General features: G+C 38.3%; 5 protein-coding genes across 5 annotated transcripts; all 5 read left to right on the forward strand.

The window, feature by feature from the left end:
• Nucleotides 1-1,272: 1,272 nt before the first annotated feature.
• LOC117565924 (ERC protein 2) lies at nucleotides 1,273-2,465 on the forward strand. The gene is made up of 5 exons (XM_034245297.2): nucleotides 1,273-1,363; nucleotides 1,421-1,726; nucleotides 1,788-1,945; nucleotides 2,005-2,259; nucleotides 2,321-2,465. The coding sequence occupies exons 1-5, from the start codon at nucleotides 1,273-1,275 to the stop codon at nucleotides 2,444-2,446; spliced, it is 936 nt and encodes a 311-aa protein (XP_034101188.1). The 3' UTR covers nucleotides 2,447-2,465.
• A 1,535-nt stretch (nucleotides 2,466-4,000) lies between these two features.
• Nucleotides 4,001-4,744, forward strand: LOC117565925 (cuticle protein 7). Its single transcript, XM_034245298.2, has 2 exons — nucleotides 4,001-4,169; nucleotides 4,222-4,744. The coding sequence occupies exons 1-2, from the start codon at nucleotides 4,158-4,160 to the stop codon at nucleotides 4,666-4,668; spliced, it is 459 nt and encodes a 152-aa protein (XP_034101189.1). The 5' UTR covers nucleotides 4,001-4,157; the 3' UTR covers nucleotides 4,669-4,744.
• A 954-nt stretch (nucleotides 4,745-5,698) lies between these two features.
• Nucleotides 5,699-6,570, forward strand: LOC117564993 (uncharacterized). Its single transcript, XM_034243938.2, has one exon. The coding sequence runs from the start codon at nucleotides 5,840-5,842 to the stop codon at nucleotides 6,461-6,463; it is 624 nt and encodes a 207-aa protein (XP_034099829.2). The 5' UTR covers nucleotides 5,699-5,839; the 3' UTR covers nucleotides 6,464-6,570.
• Nucleotides 6,571-8,583: 2,013 nt separating this feature from the next.
• Nucleotides 8,584-10,072, forward strand: LOC117565927 (adhesive plaque matrix protein). The gene has a single exon (XM_034245301.2). It carries the CDS (start codon nucleotides 8,674-8,676, stop codon nucleotides 9,961-9,963), a length of 1,290 nt encoding a protein of 429 aa, XP_034101192.1. The 5' UTR covers nucleotides 8,584-8,673; the 3' UTR covers nucleotides 9,964-10,072.
• Nucleotides 10,073-14,749: 4,677 nt separating this feature from the next.
• LOC117565926 (larval cuticle protein A2B) lies at nucleotides 14,750-15,473 on the forward strand. The gene is made up of 2 exons (XM_034245300.2): nucleotides 14,750-14,813; nucleotides 14,876-15,473. The coding sequence occupies exons 1-2, from the start codon at nucleotides 14,805-14,807 to the stop codon at nucleotides 15,314-15,316; spliced, it is 450 nt and encodes a 149-aa protein (XP_034101191.1). The 5' UTR covers nucleotides 14,750-14,804; the 3' UTR covers nucleotides 15,317-15,473.
• Nucleotides 15,474-16,391: the final 918 nt, after the last annotated feature.

The raw sequence follows: 16,391 nt of genomic DNA on the forward strand, positions 1-16,391 counted from the left end.
GTAAATTACACATACACACCCACACAATAACAACAATACCATGAGTAGAATTTTAAGAAATGCATATTTTTATTTAGAGAAAATATTGATATAACTACAACAAGAAATGAATGTAATAATATTATATATGAAATGAAAACATGAGACTATTGACAAACAAAATAAATAATATATGTACTAGACAATTCCAAATGTGTATTTTAAACAAGGTTTTTTTTATCATCAAAGTGTCAAAAGCAACACTTCAAATTCAAATTTAACGATCGCGCGCCTTTTCACCTTCTTATCACACTGCAAATCACACACACACACATACATCCTCATACGCGGTGCGCTTTGTCAACAGCTGAGCTTTCAAGCTGTCTCGCTTTTTCGCTTGCACTCAGCATGCAGTCTACTTTGACGCCCGCTCGTTCGCTCTCTTGCTACCGATTTATGTTCGCCTGGTGCGAAGGGAGCTTGCAGACCTGCTTTTGCGGACTCGTCGCTCCGCTTTTAGTCACCCACGCATACTTATGTGCACTCGCACACACATGTGATCGCAGTCAATTGTGTTGTGCGTTCACACTACTATAAATGCTGTTCGCCTGGTAGAAAGGGAACCTTGCAGACCTGCTTGGCTGGCTTCGTGGCTTTGCCCGCACACACCTACACATACACACTCATATGGATGATCTCAAATTAAGTTGCCGTCAATTGTACTCTTGCTAACAATTCTGTTTGCCTGGTATTATTTCTGTCGGGTGGACTTCCATTGCGCTGTCAGAACTTACCAAATATGGTTTGTTTGGTTTTTATTCAATGGAATTGTTATAAACAAAATAAAACCAGCCATTTATTTATTGTTATTAGTTTACGATAAGTTAATTTTCATCCTCCTATTTATGGCGCGCTTCCAAATTTGAATTGTAAAGCTGATGGTGTGACCGCATGCGTACCATACCATAATACCAAATAGTGTGCACTTGATATTACAGCATGTGCAGTATTTTAAAATTGAAGCATTAGCCAATACTTGAACTCTTAAAAGCTCTTAAAGCTCAAATGGTTTCTGCACTAGCAAATGTAAATGACAGGGCAGGGCTGCAAGTCATTGTTTAAAAAAAATATATAAATTGATTTAAACGCTTTATTGTTCTTTATTTATAGAAGAGTACAATTGCAACTTACTATACGCTAAATACAACGAACTGGCAAATACAAATGCAAAAATGGCAATAAATTGATATCTTATCACACTCTACCTTAACTGATAAGCTTAACGGTGCCCTTATGAGTAATAGCAACAGTCGGAAATTGTACACCAACATGGAGAGACCATCCTCGTCCGCCATGCAGATGCTCTATGCGGAGCTGGCAGCAGGTAAATAAATATAGCCAATATTAAGAAACACAATAATATAGAGTCCTTGAATTGCAGTGAAATCTCAAAATACTCGCCTCGAGGAAGAGAATCTATTGCTGCAACATAGATTGAATCGTGTGTCCACTGATCAACATACAAATTCCGCAGTGAATGTCGAGGCCAAGATCAAGGCCTTCCAAATGGAAGAGGAACGTGATCGCATATTGGAAACCTTGCAGCTGCACAAGAAGAAGTATAATAAGTTGCACGATGCCTATCTGGAAAAGGTGACGCGTTGCAAGGCGTTGGAGGAAATGTTTAAAAGGCAAAAAACACTTACGGGCTTGGTTATGAAATCAGCAGTAGATCAAAGGAATTCAGGTCAGTCCAAATGCTATACAATTGATGTCCAATTAATGTTCATGATTGATTTGTTTAACAGAACAGCAATTGCTTTTGGAGAAGCGCCGATCACAGCAACAAAGTGAGCAAAACAATGCTGCAGAAGTGCAGCAGCTGCAAGCGAAAATCGCAAAGATGCAAAAGGCTTTGGACGAGTCTTATGACATAATTGATGAGATGGACTTTGAGCTAGAAAGCGTAAGTTTACAGATTGGTATTTCTTTGGCTAAAACTAATAGTCAATCATTTACTTACAGGTTGATTTGCTGGAGATGCAAAATAAAAACTTACGTGATGAGATTTCGGCTTTAAAGGCGCAATTAGCGACGGCTCCTCCAATGCCGACAGATATCGACGATCCACCACCAAAATATGCGCCGGCAGATCCTGCAGGTCTCGATGCACATCGTGACTACCGCCGAAAGGTTGCGTCCACCCGCGACAGTGAATATTTCCTGAAAAACGACGATGCCGATGCTGAGACACTGGAACGTGCCGCCATGACTCATAGCGTAAGTGTAAACAAAGGATTATCGATTGTTACGAAGATAAGTTAATCGATTTCGATTGCAGCTGGTTCAAACTGTTGAGGCAGAAAGCAATTGCCTGCGCCGTGAGCTTTTGCGTTCGCGTTATCGACTCTCCATACGTGCTAAATTGGAGAAAGAAGAGGAGGAGGAAAATCAACAAGACGACTAAAAGTGGACATTAATTAAACTGATTTTAATAGTATTAAGATTATAACACATAAGGATACATGACTAAATACAGGGTAAGCAAACATCTGCTTTCAAATTTAAAAAAGTGTTTTTCCGTGACAGCAAGTTGAAAAGCATCACAGTTTGTTATACTCCATTTTTTTTTTTTTTTGAGCAGCAACGGTCTCCTACAGTGCCGTCTCGCAAATTTATCAGTGTGATGCAAATGATATTGCAAATGCAATGCAAGTTTGGAAAAATCGATCTTATTTCGCACTTAGACGCACTATGTTTAACCCAGTTATGAGCAAGTTACGCCTTACAAGTGAACATACCATTTGTCTGCCACATGTGGTGCACATTTTACATGCCAGCGGTAGCAGCAGTAGCATACTGTTTAAAACAAGAAAATAAAATAATTAATAAAAATTGCAAAGTATGTATGTGGCGAGAACGTGATAGCGCGTAACCTGAATTTGATTTTTAAAGCATCAACATCAAATAAACCAAACGCCGTCTAATGGCGATTAATTAAAATATTTGTTAATGACATCAAACAGGTTATGGCCGCATCAATTAGCAAACAGAGGCACGCTCTGGAGGATCTATTCAGCTAACAGCACACGACACAATGTGCCAACATTTTAGCGAAACAAGTATTTTTATGATCCTTTTGATCGCATGCGATAATTTATAAACATTGCGCAATGTTTGCATGCGATAAATTAGTGTGACAACGTTGATACCTTTAGGAATCTAATGTGTGCTGCTTAAAAAAGCACTTGATGATACCCTGTAAAAAATTAAAAGTGTTCAATATACAATCTGCCAGCGAAACAAGTATTTTTAAGATCCTTTTGATCGCATGCGATAATTTATAGACATTGCGCAATGTTTGCATGCGATAAATTAGTGTGACATCGTTGATACCTTTAGGAATGCTGCTTAGAAAATCACTTGATGATACCCTGTAAAAAATTACAAGTGTTCAATATACAATCTGCTAGCGAAACAAGTATTTTTATCATCCTTTTGATCGCATGCGATAATTTATGTAGATTTCGCAATGTTTGCATGCGATAAATTAGTGTGACGACGTTGATACCCTTACAAATCTTATGGGTGCAGCTTTGAAAATAACTTGAAGATACCCTGTAAAAAATTACAAGTGTTCAATTTGTTTTGTAAATAATGTGGTATATAAGGAAAGTATTAATTAATATTTATTATCTGATATTTGATATATTTTTGAAAACTACCCATTTGCTTTCTTTCTAGGGTATACTCGCATGTATCATATAAACTTTGCAATTAGCCAACTAGATGGGCCCATGCACTTGTCTTTTCTTTTTGGCCAACTTCAATCAGCAGTTGTCGCATTGGTTTTGACCAACACTGCACTTAGCATATTTCATGTTTAATTATTTTTATTTCATGGCTCACTTAATGAGCGCGTTCCAAATTTCTTGTCGCTCGCATTTGGGAGGCACTCGAAAGAGTTGCCACATGATCAACCAAGAGATTGAGCCTCTGAGTGCCAGCTTGCTGCTTGAGATTGAGATTGAGACGTTTAGCAGCAACGTTGTCGTCGTGGGGGCTGAGACTGCGTGGAGCATATAAAAACAGCGAGGACTACACAGATTAATTATAACGATTTCGATCAGCATCGTGTTCAGTTCTCCACTACAAATCAACAGCTCTCAGACTTAGCAATGATGGGAAAAGTAAGAATTCCTTTTTTCGCAAACACTTCTTAAATTTTATCCTCACCTACAGTTCAGCTATCTGTTCTGCATTTGCCTGGCGTTGACTGGCGCCGTTTGGGCCATTGAGCTGCAGCCGGAGCCGGATTATGGACCAGTTGCCTACGAGTTCCACTGGGCTGTCAATGATCCACACACCGGCGACATCAAGAGCCAGAAGGAGACACGCAAGGACGATAAGGTCGAAGGTCAGTACACGCTGATCGATGCCGATGGCTATCAACGCATTGTGGATTACACCTCGGATGCTCACAACGGTTTCAATGCTGTCGTCCGCCGTGAGCCCACAGACATTAAGATTCCACTGCCGACCATCGAGAAGAAACTGATTGCCACCAAGATTGTGGCCCCGGTGCTTCCTCTGGTTCACTACGCTCCCAAGGCCATTCTGAAGACCCAGGAAGCACCCGAGGGCAACTACGTGTCGGTGTCGGGACCCACGGCTCAATACAAATACTAGAAAGCCATCTCAGCAAACTGATCATCTCACAACATCATGAACTGAGCACAAGAACGAAGAGGAAGGAGAGATAGGAGAGGAATATCTCCAACGGTGCCAACCATTCGCATTCCCAACTCGCAATCGCATACATCATAATATCATACGTTTAAGTTATATACATACATTACTTGATATCACACACACATTGTAAAGATGCATCACATACATACTCTTAATCAGTGATTAATAATCACATGCTTACATCATAAATATGCATAAAATTACATTGAATCTGTTCTGCACAAGAACACAAAAAAAATGTTGATGAGTTTTCTTTTTGAAGAGTGCGGATAAAAAGATCTTGATTGATATAATGAGACGAAAATGTGATAACACCTATACAATGTTGAAGAATCAAAAAATCTCCAGAACACTCTTTTGTAATACCTATAAATGGTATAAGAACTGTGATTATTTATTTATCTGGAAGTATGCCTAAATCTTAATCAGATTAATTAATTCAGATTAGAAAATATTCTTAGAAAAAATTGAAAAAAACTTAGTTCATTTATATTATTATTATTGTATAGCTTCTGGAGATATTCTTCAACCTTTTATAGTTATTAATACTGCACCCTCTGATTAATTAATTAATCTGACCACACATAATCTTTCTTAGTAATTTTGTCTTCTATTATAGCTTCAATTTTGCCACTTATTGAAATCTTCACACGAATCTTGAGAGATTTGATAAGTGAGAACTTAAATTTGAGAACAGTTAATCAGAGATTTCCGTGACGCCAGCGAATGATCGTATCATAATAAATGTGTAAGCAGTCATAACAAGAACCCATTGAGATCACCGTTGATACTACAATTATAATGATACGAGTCTGTAGTACTACTCGACTCATCTTGACTCGACTCGAATCATCTCTGCTGTAGTTCGTGTGTGATGTGTCATCGTTAGATAAGCTGCTCCAGAGATAAACTAATGCACAATCTGCAGACGAGACATCGCGAAGACTGACATAGAAGATCGCTAATCTCACGTAGTGTTCGCTCTTCCATCTCTTTCTGCAGAACTCTATCTCGATGTGGAAGGGGGGCGCACGTGCAACGAAGACGATGCTTCTATTGATGGGGCAAACAATTTTGGAGGTTTAGTTGTGGGCTGTCTGCACCGAAAATGCAACGATTGATGGCGTTGTCTTGGCCATGGATCAGTAACAAAATGATCGACGCGTTGACGACACGACAACGCCAACGATGCGCTGTAATCGTAATCCTAATGCTAATGGCACTAGGATCTATTGCAGCAGCGAGAGCAGCAACGAAGGAAGCCAACTGGCCTGAGCCTCTACAGCAATATGGCTGGGATACCAAGGAACTGAAGAACAAGGTGCAGCATGGCGATGTCACCACCTTCGAGCTGGGCACACCCAACTATCAGATCCTCAATCCCGAAGATGAGCCGGAGTTCATCACCGAGGATCAGCCACATTATCGCGAGATGCTGCGACGCCTGACCAGCTCTTCGAATGGCACCGATACCATCGACATGGCCATGCCGGGTGTCGTCTCCAGTGTCAGCGCCAGTGCCGCAGCTGGCGAGGATTTACCTCGTCGTCCCAAGTGGGAGAAGCTGAGGAAACGCAGCAGCAATCCTGATGCACCCAAGCACATTGAACAGCAGCAACACGCAGAACTGGAGATGGAAGCTGCGCCACTCGACAAGCGAAGCATTCAACCCAAGGTTCAGATCTACGCTGGCGCCAAACCGTTTCAGACTCGTATCGCAAATCTAAGCTAAGAGTCAACTTAATATTAATATTTATTGTTTATACTAAGTTTATTCTTGGTGAATCTTGACCCTCGAATCAATTAAACATCAGCTTCAAGTCTTTTAGAATTTCACAATTGGCATTGGATTAACATAAATGATCATTCAAAAAATTCGCAGCAAAATAACTGAAACTTTAATTGCCGCAAGCAATTTCAGCTTTTCAAAGTTTTACCTATATAAATCTCATTCTAATCTCTTCGGTATTTTTTATTGTTTTTATCTATGTTAAAAACATATAAAATATTAAAATTGTGAACTATGGTAAAAATATAAATTATGACAAAAAATATATATGTTGGACCTTTATTTATGCATCTATTTAATCATCTATTATACCTTTAGAAAAAATGAATACTAGAAAATAATATCATAAGACTTGAAGAGTTGTAAAACCCTTTATCTTATACATGATCCTTACAGGATTAAAGCTTATTCAATAAATTACTTTATTTTTTTAATTTGTTTTCAGAAATTCTGTATTATATTATATTTATATTCAGAATATAAAATTACAAATTTCAAAAAAAAAAATATTTTATTTCAACTTAATTTTTTTTTATATTTTAATTTATGATCTTGAACTTGAACTATATCATTCGAAATTTAGTCTAGACAGCCTACAGACACCTATAATAATATTTCTCTTTTTAATTATGGTATTTTTTTTATTATTTATTAGGGACGTAGCTGGCCAAATCTGCTGAGATGAGAGAGAGTCACCATGAAACGTGTGCAGACCCACGAAAATGTTTCCCAATTGATAAGTTAATCGACGGATTGATAAGTGGGTATACAAAGTAAACAAAGTAAAAACTAAGAAGACAGCTGGCAGACAGATGCAGACTCAGAGACTTAGGTGAGAAGAACCAGAAATTATAAATCCAGTGGGTACTCAACGCTGAAACTTCAGACACAAAAAAATTGTCAATGCGTGCAGAGCTAGAAAATGAAACATGAATTTGGAACTAGAAGTGGAAGTGGAACTAGAAGTGGAAATGGAACGCGAGCTGGAAGCTGGAAGAAGTGATGAGCTTATAAGCATATCTTTGTCTCGCTCTCACCGCCCACAGTTCGTTATCAGCTGTTGTGAGAAGAAATGCATGAAATTCTTTTCTTTTACGGAAGTAGCACGACAATAATTGCGATTGTCTTGATGAGTTGGTTATGTTGATGTGTGTGTGTTTGTGTGTGTGCTCACAACTGATATTGGTGCAACAGTTGAGCGTTGGCGTCTCTCTCTCCCTCCCCTTCCCTTCCCTAACCCCCTTGGCAGACCCACAAAGCTAGTACGAGTATTTGGAACGTGATGAGGGCAACGCTTCCGCGACCCATTTGTAATATTTTTGCAAATAGCTCGCAGCTAGCAAAACGTATTTAAGAGCTATTCAGCAAATTGCATTAAAGAAGTTGCACGCGACCAACAAGACGACCAGACCCACAGTCCAACAGCCCAAAAGCCAAATAGCAACAACAACCACAACAACCACAAGCAGCAGAGCAAAGCAACCATCACACAATCCACACAACGAACGAAATACTGCTGAAAGGTAAAACAATACGATACACTTGCAATACACAGTCCAAATACCCTTTTGCATATTTAAATATCTTATATCAATCAATATTATTGAGAGCTAATTGACATTTTGGGATTTTAAAATGCTCCCATTCAGCTTTGATTTCAGGTTATTATCAGAAAATTTAGTAATTTAAATTTTTGTACATTTTTATTAAAATGTATTAGATAAACCACTCAAAATCTAAAGAAACATATCAAAGTATTCACTTTTAATTAGTTATCCTACGGTAAATTTTTAATTGAATCTTACTACATAGAAAGTCTTCAACAAGTTAATCGGTTTCAATTCATTCTCATTATAATAGGAGCTTTATATAGTGTCCAAATATATTATATCCTAAAAGTGTGATTGGTTTTCCCTTATCAAATCCTATTTCGCAGCAAACGATTGAAGAAACTTTCGAAATTTCCAATTTCCTCTGTACACCTTGAGACCTTCCTCAAGCTGTCACATAGCTAGGCAATAAAGTAGTAGACCCTTTTTGCCAGGGCATAAGAGAATTCAGTCAAAGTAGAAGCGACACTAATCGATGGGTTGTTCGAATTGGGAATTGAGCACATTGACCCGTATTTCATAATTGCTTTCGTATTATTTCAGATGATTGTGCGGAACACTTTGAGATTCGCGCTGTTGGCCTTGTGCCTTACCAGTTTAAGTCGCGCCCACTTCCCGGAGTACTGCGCAGAGTGCGAACAGGAGATCTGGGAGCAGGTGCCATGCAGTGAGATTAGCACCTCAACCAGTGCACCGCCCACCACAAATGTGCCACCCACGCGTCCCAGCACAACAACAAGCAGCACCACAACCGAGTTGCCCATCATCACCACTGAGCGGCCAACTCCACCCACAACGACCACAACGGAGGAGCCCGTGACCTCAACTCCTTACCTCAGCACGCTGCCCTACTACAGCACACCTGCTCCGGCTTATCCCACCAATCCTTCGACCTATAAGAAGTGCTACTGCGAATGCAAGCTGGGTTGCAAGGAATTCTGTCGCAAGGTCTCGGTGGCCAGTCCCAAGCAGCAGATCTCGCAGATTACCGCAACGGGTGACTATGCACCAGGTGGTCAAGTGGAGTACACGCATTCGCATCACAGGAAATACTATCCCAAGTATGCGGCACCCTCCAGACCAAGACCCTACAAACCATACCCATTGGTCTACAATGAGGCAGCTGCTTCAGCACCAGCTGTGAACAACATCAATGCGCCCAACTACACGCTGGAGGAGCTGGCGCATCTGCTGAGCACAGCCTACGGCACCAAGAAGGGTTATCCGGCGAGCAATGCCCCATCGCAGGAGCAGGTTTACTACTCACCCTCCCCACCGAAGTATAAGCCCGAGTATAAACCTGAGTATAAACCTGAGTATAAGCCTAAGTATAAACCGGAGTATAAACCCGAATATAAACCTGAGTACAAACCGGAGTACAAACCGGAGTACAAACCTGAATATAAACCCGAATACAAACCCGAGTACAAACCCTTGATCAACAAAGTCATCGCTGTAGCCGGCCCCAAAATTAGAACCGCCGCCTCAGCCGTTGTCTCTGGTGCTCGTGCCATTGCCAAGGCCAAGACGCCCTACAAGGAGGTGGTGGCCACCTCAGCGCCCGTCTACGACAGCACCACATCGTATCCCATTGCACCGCCAGAACCCGAGCCCAAGCCTTATGCGGCACCAGAACCCGAACCAGTTGCAGTTCCGCAAACCGAAGCGTATCCTGCACAGACAGAAGCCTATCCTGACAAATCCTCATACGAGGCACCCGAATCGAATGCCATCAAGTCGGGTTCACCGCCATCTTCCTCCTTCGATCTGGCCATCGACAACTATCTGAAGGACTTTGGCTATGGCAACCAGGTGCGAGACTTGGACTACTAAAGAGGGATTACCAAACATGGAAAGGCCTTCAGTTGTTACTAGTTGTTATTAGGTTTAGAACTAACTACTATGACCTGAGTTGTAGCTAAGTTGGTGTACAATAAAATATATACGCAAATATATAACTATGTATGTATGTATATGTGTGTGAAGGATTTAAGTTATTGATTAAGACACAGTTTTGAACTCGTGTTAGTCTTTTCTTTTAATTATTGTTATGAGTTTTTTTTAAAGTTAAGAAAACTTCTGCTTATCATAGAGAGTGAAAATTGACTTTTAGATTGAACGTGAACACTTTAATTTCGTCAGACACTTAAACTTCTGAACTAGTTCAAAATTGGGAACTAGTTTATCTTGTAAGGTTTTCTATACTACTGAATCAGTAGTACTGATTATAATATAATATTAATGTTGAAGAGTTCATTACGAGGGCTGTCTGATAAATAACCGACCTCAACGTGAAGCTAGCGGCACATCAGAAAAAAAAGTTTCTACTTCAAATTGTACATATATTATAATAGCTACTCGCCAAAATTTCAGAAATTTATCTTGCGCAATTATCTGTTGACAGTCGTTTTTATGAGTATATTTCGGTACAAAGAGCAAATTACAAATATTGTTTGGCATAAGTTTTCTTTGTACCAAGTTCTGATTCCAAAAAGAGAACTAGTTCATCTTGTCAACTGCTCTTCACGTACTAATAATAGCAATATAAATAATGTAGCTTCTTATAAGGGAACCAGATTATCACATTGAAGAAATTAATGAAATATATTCTTAAGCAAAAGTTTTCCTAGTACCAAGTTCAGATTCCAAAAAGAGAACTAGTTCATTTTTTTTGGTTTGTCAAATGTTCTTTGTGCCAAGTTCTGATTCTAAAAAGAAGACTATCTCATCTTGTCAACTATTTTCCACTGATATCAATATTAATAATGAATAGTTGTAGCTTCTTTTACGGAAAGCGGATTATCACATTGGAAAGATGAAAATTAAATATTGTTTGGCAAAAGTTTTCTTGGTTAATTTTAAGTTTAGACAAACACAATAAATTCTAAATAGATTTCAATTAGAGAACTAGTTCACATAGCGAACTCTTTCGTATTTAATACACAGTGTTGCGCATACGCCTAGTTGTCCACTTGTGTTAAGCTACTTTCGCCCCTCAATAAATCAATTCATTACAGAGGAAATAGCTCGATAGCGTGACCTCTAGTTAGTCTCTTTGACACACTGAATTGAGTTGAGCTACAGGTTACAAGTACTTTGCTGCAAAGTAACAGCTTAATGCCAAATAACTGCCACAACAAAGTACGAAGCATGCAGAATGGACACTTCAAGAGTATAAGTGTGTGTGCAAGTAAGTGTGTGTGTGCGAGTGTGTATGTGTGTTGGTATCGAGCAATCTACAAGAGTGTACATGTCGCTAAGTAGACACAACTTATTATTTATGGAGTCTGCCGAAATTTATATGCGAGAGCTCGAAATTGAACCCAAAGTCGAGCTCTCGACTCCGAGTCCGAGTCTCTAGTATTGTATGTTGTTGATTGGGTTGGGCGACAACCAACGACAGCGGGCGTGCCGCGGCTGCTTGCAACTGCCAACTGCAAACTGGCAACAGGCAACTCACAACAGCATCGAAGCAGTCGCTGCAAAGTGCGTGGACAACTCGACGAGACGACAACGACAACGACGTCGTCGACGACGCCAAATGCAATCGTAATCTTGTTCTAAATGAATGTGGCGCAAGATACGCAAACGCAACGGGGTCCGCTTATTACTTCATATCGAATTTACCTACGTGCCGCGATTTGGGGACTGACTTTTCACTTGCCACACAGACAGAAATAGGGGCATAGAAAATAGAAATTAATTTAAAAATATTGTAAGCAATAAACAAAATATTTTATTTTTATTTAATAAGTGCATCGCATGACAAATATAATAAATAACTATAATAATAGAAATAAAAAGTAATATAATACATTTAAATATAATAATAAATATTTTTTTATTGAAGTATGTATATTGAATTGTTCCTAGTAAAACATTTGAAATTCATCATTTGGAAAATACTTTAACATGTTTGAATAAATGACCAAACTAAGCAACTTTAATATTCATTGCGTTAATAACCTTTTTAAAAAGTGCAAGGTATATTATATTATGTTTTTCTAAGAACAAAGTTAATAGACCCACTTCTATACAAATAAAAGACTGAAAAGCAAAGCAAACAAAATTTAAAGAATTTTTATTTTAAGTTTATATTTTTGCTTTAATTTTTCATTGAAGTATATTGAATTCTTCCTAGTAAACCAATCCAAATATATACTTTAATTTAAGTATTTTAATTTAAAGTGATAAAATAATTGATGAAACTAACACACTTTCATATTCAATGCATAAATTCATTACTCAAAAATATGCAAAATGCATTTCATTTTGTTTTACTAAGAAGAATCTTGAACACTTTTATAAAATTCTAAGGTCTACAAAGTAAGATACAAAATATATCAAATAAAATGTTTAGATATACTTTTTCTTTTCAGTTTATATTTTTGTTATTAATTATATTAATTTAATCGAATATTATCCTTCGAATGCATTTGATTTTTCTTAGTGTACTTTGCCACTTGCCAACATTTTGTCTTAGCCGTTTGTCAGTCTACTCGGTTGTCGCATTGATTTCTGCGCCAAGTGCGAGCAGCGAAAGGTGCGTGTATTGAGTTGTGTGTGTGTGTGTGTGTGTGTGGTCTGTGTTGTGTGTGGCGTGTGGGCAGCACACGCACAACACTCCATCCCTCTGGGGCCACGCCTGGTGAACTGGTCACCAATATGGAACTGCGCCTTGTGGGGCACGCGGACGGATGTTGCAACTTGCAACTTGCAACGCAATGCGCCTAATTAATTAAGTGGAAAAACAGCCAAAGCTCGTCGAATCGTTGAATCGTTGAATCGTCGAAGGCTGTCTGAATGTCAATGTGCAATTTGTTTGCGCTCTTGCTAAAACTCCAAGAGATCGAGATGTCGAAAATCCAACCGAAACTTATGGCCACAATTGACAAATTCGGTCAAATTTAGCATCACATTATTTTAATTATTATTACTGCAGTGCGACTAATTGGTTAAAAGGTGTATAAAGAATTTATATTTATGCTTAATTACTACGACTTAATTGTTAATAGTTGGAAAATAGTGGAAGTAAGATAAAAGAATATTTCAAAAATAGTTTAACATGCAATAATGTTGGTAGAATTTCGTATTTAAATTTAATATATTTTATCATAGATACTTTGCTTGTTAAATATAAAAATATTACCAAGTTTTTACTAAATATTGTTTCTATATTTCAATATTCCGAAATTGGGAAATTTATTTTTGCAATAAAACCAAAATAAATCCATATTTCAATTTAATATATTTTATCGTAAATAGTTTGTTTTTCAAATATGAAAATCTACCCAAGATCTTACTAAATGTGGAATTATAGAATTTTCATAAGTTGTGCAAACCTCATTAAGCCATTAATGTTAGCACAGGGTATTTTATTTTTATTATATGAAATATAATACTTCAACTAGTTTTCAGGTTTTGATCCAATTCCTTAATGTGTTTTGCAATTATTTGTCAAATAAACAAATTTTATAAATTAGAAAGATGAATTATACGAATCAATCGACTTTATAAATGAGCAAATAATTTTGTAATTATTCCTTGACATTTTTTTGTTAATTGCAGTAAATTAATAAAATCAAATTGAGAAGACTAAGTGGTGTAATAAATAAATAAAATAAAATTGCACATACTTTTAGACAAGTAGCAAAATAAATTAAATAATTGCGGTTACAATATGTCAAGTCAGATAAGACTAAAATTGATTGCTGAACAGCAAATTTATTTATTTATATGGTTAATCGATCTGTTTATTTGATTTCCAGTAGCAAATTCGTAATGAAATAAATTACTAAAATTAAAGTCGATGAATGATTAGCTACTGTTATTATTTGTTTTTTTATTGGGCTCATAAATCAGTTCAATCAATAAATAAATTTGTTTTTAGTTAATTAATTTGTTACTAAGTTTTTAATGAAATAAATTAATAAAATTACAATCACTGATTGATTAGCTGTAGTTATTATTTGTCACTTCAATAAGCCTAATAAATAATTGAAATTAATGAGTTGGATTGCAAAGCAAAAGTAAATAAGAATTTAGCAAAATATTCATATTTGAAAAATAGACAATTTATGACAAAATACTTTTGATATTCGTAATGCGAATTTCGTATTTTGTCACAACTTTCACTTGCTCGAACTTGATCAAGTTCATTGCGTGAATGGAATGTGTGGAGGTGAAAGAAGTAATACTTATCTGCTCTTTGAATACTCGAAACACCCATGAATAGTTTTTGAGTGTAATAAGCTTATCCCTTGACTGATTGATGTTTAGGACAAAAGTCCAGTAGTTCGAGTTTGTGCAAAAAAAAAAAAAAGTGGAGCAAAGTGAAATCAAGTTTGTTTTTTGACAATTTATTTGGTGTTTTGTTGGGTGGTAATAAAATTATTGGCAATCAATGCCGACAAGACAAAAAGTAACTGTTTTACATTAGCTGCATTCCGGTTCGAGTTTGATTCGGTTTTTGGCTTCAGTTTCGGTCAGTTTCGGGTTGGACTAATCCACACACAAACTTAGAGACGGAGATGGAGGTGGGGCATTCGCATGGACACTTTTGGCGAGTATAAAAGTTGCGTGCCGCAGAATTGGAGACATAGTTCAATCGAGCCAAGCGATCAAGTCAAGTCCTCCACTTCATCCACTCCAAAACAAACCACAACACTCCAAAAATGTTCTCTGTAAGTTATTAGTTGATTCTACGAATATTCCACTCTGATCCTTTTAAAACTCTCCACTTTAGCTCGTGTCAATCTTTGTGCTGGCCGTTGCCGCTGCCGCTGCCATTGAACTGCCATTGGGTTCCATCTATCATGCTCCCGCCGTGGCCATTGCGAAGCCCCTCCTCAAGACCGTCGAGGTGGAGGCGCCAGCTCACTACGATTTCAGCTACTCGGTGCACGACGATCACACCGGCGACATCAAGAGCCAGACGGAGTCACGCAAGGGCGATCAGGTTCAGGGTCAGTACACTCTGATCGATGCCGATGGCTATCAGCGCATTGTGGATTACACCTCGGATGCCCACAACGGTTTCAATGCTGTTGTGCGCCGTGAACCTCTGGGCCACAAGGTGATCAAGGCTGCACCCATTGCCAAGCTGGTTGCTCCCATTCCCATTGCCTATGCGCAGCCCAAGCTTCTCGCTGCTCCCGCCAAGCTGCCACTCAGCCTCTATCACTAAGGAATCGAACCTCGAAGGGGCGAGAAAGAGAGAGAATCTAAACACTGATTTCATCCATTGCATTGACGACCCATCTCTGAACTGAACTGCTCACACTCAACTCAACTCAACGTAGAACTTTTTTTTTATTACATACTTTCCAAGGATCACTTTTCTGTACTCACTCCTCATGCTATCTTTTCTCCAACCAAACAAAACACATCAATCCCTTTGCCAAGACTCTTTGCACCCGATCTTCATATACATATGCATGCATATATTAGTCGGCGTGTCTCCTATGTATTATACTATATTACGATTATGTGTAAAAGGAAAGCAATAAATGCATTTTTATAAAACAATCATTGCATTAATTATTTAACAAAACGAACATCCCAGAACAACTTCAAGTACGATTTGAATAAGTTTTGATAGTCTTCACATAAAAGTTACGTTTGGCAGCTTCGCATGCCCGCAATTTTAATTGCATAAAGTTTGTATGGCTGTCGCTCGATTCTGATCAACAAATGTCACGTGGAGCAATTGAAATACCAGGCACACATAATAGAATAACAAGTGGGTTTCTTTAAAAATGAAGCCCTTAAAAGGCTATTCAAAAATACTCCGCTGTTTTATTATATTGTAGTTCAAAAAATATCGCCTGTAAAATACCACGTGGAGCAACTCAAATACCAGGCGAACAGAAACCAGCAGCAAGCAGAAGTGCAGAAAGTCACTGCAGAAAGCTCAGATCACTTTCTTCCTCTCTCTCTCTCTGCGTAGCTGCTCAGTGAGCAGACTCCCGCTCTTAGGATCCACATACAAGAGCACACGTCCTGAGAAACTGACCAATGGCAGCGAGGCATGTGATAATAAATCCACTTGCTCTACTCTATTATGTTCGCCTGGTATTTGAATAACGCCACGTGGTATTTTTCCAGCTGTATTTTTTTAACTGCAATAAAACAACCGAGTATTAACAGATGCCTTTAACAGAGGCTATTAACAGAGGGCTTTAACAGACTTGAATTTTATATGGCTGTCGCTTGGTTTCTGATTCTGTTTGCCTGATAGTCAGAACATTTCACAGGGGCCA

This window comes from Drosophila albomicans, chromosome 2L, assembly GCF_009650485.2.
Source record: "Drosophila albomicans strain 15112-1751.03 chromosome 2L, ASM965048v2, whole genome shotgun sequence".
Lineage (NCBI taxonomy): Eukaryota > Metazoa > Arthropoda > Insecta > Diptera > Drosophilidae > Drosophila > Drosophila albomicans.

Bases quoted from the DNA above. Each gene is read 5' to 3' on its own strand.
- LOC117565924 (XM_034245297.2), top strand. From the start codon at position 1,273: ATGAGTAATAGCAACAGTCGGAAATTGTACACCAACATGGAGAGACCA. The intron at 1,364-1,420 runs GTAAATAAATAT...CTTGAATTGCAG, and splicing joins CTATGCGGAGCTGGCAGCAG to TGAAATCTCAAAATACTCGC. The intron at 1,727-1,787 runs GTCAGTCCAAAT...TTTGTTTAACAG, and splicing joins AGTAGATCAAAGGAATTCAG to AACAGCAATTGCTTTTGGAG.
- LOC117564993 (XM_034243938.2), top strand. From the start codon at position 5,840: ATGCAACGATTGATGGCGTTGTCTTGGCCATGGATCAGTAACAAAATG.
- LOC117565927 (XM_034245301.2), top strand. From the start codon at position 8,674: ATGATTGTGCGGAACACTTTGAGATTCGCGCTGTTGGCCTTGTGCCTT.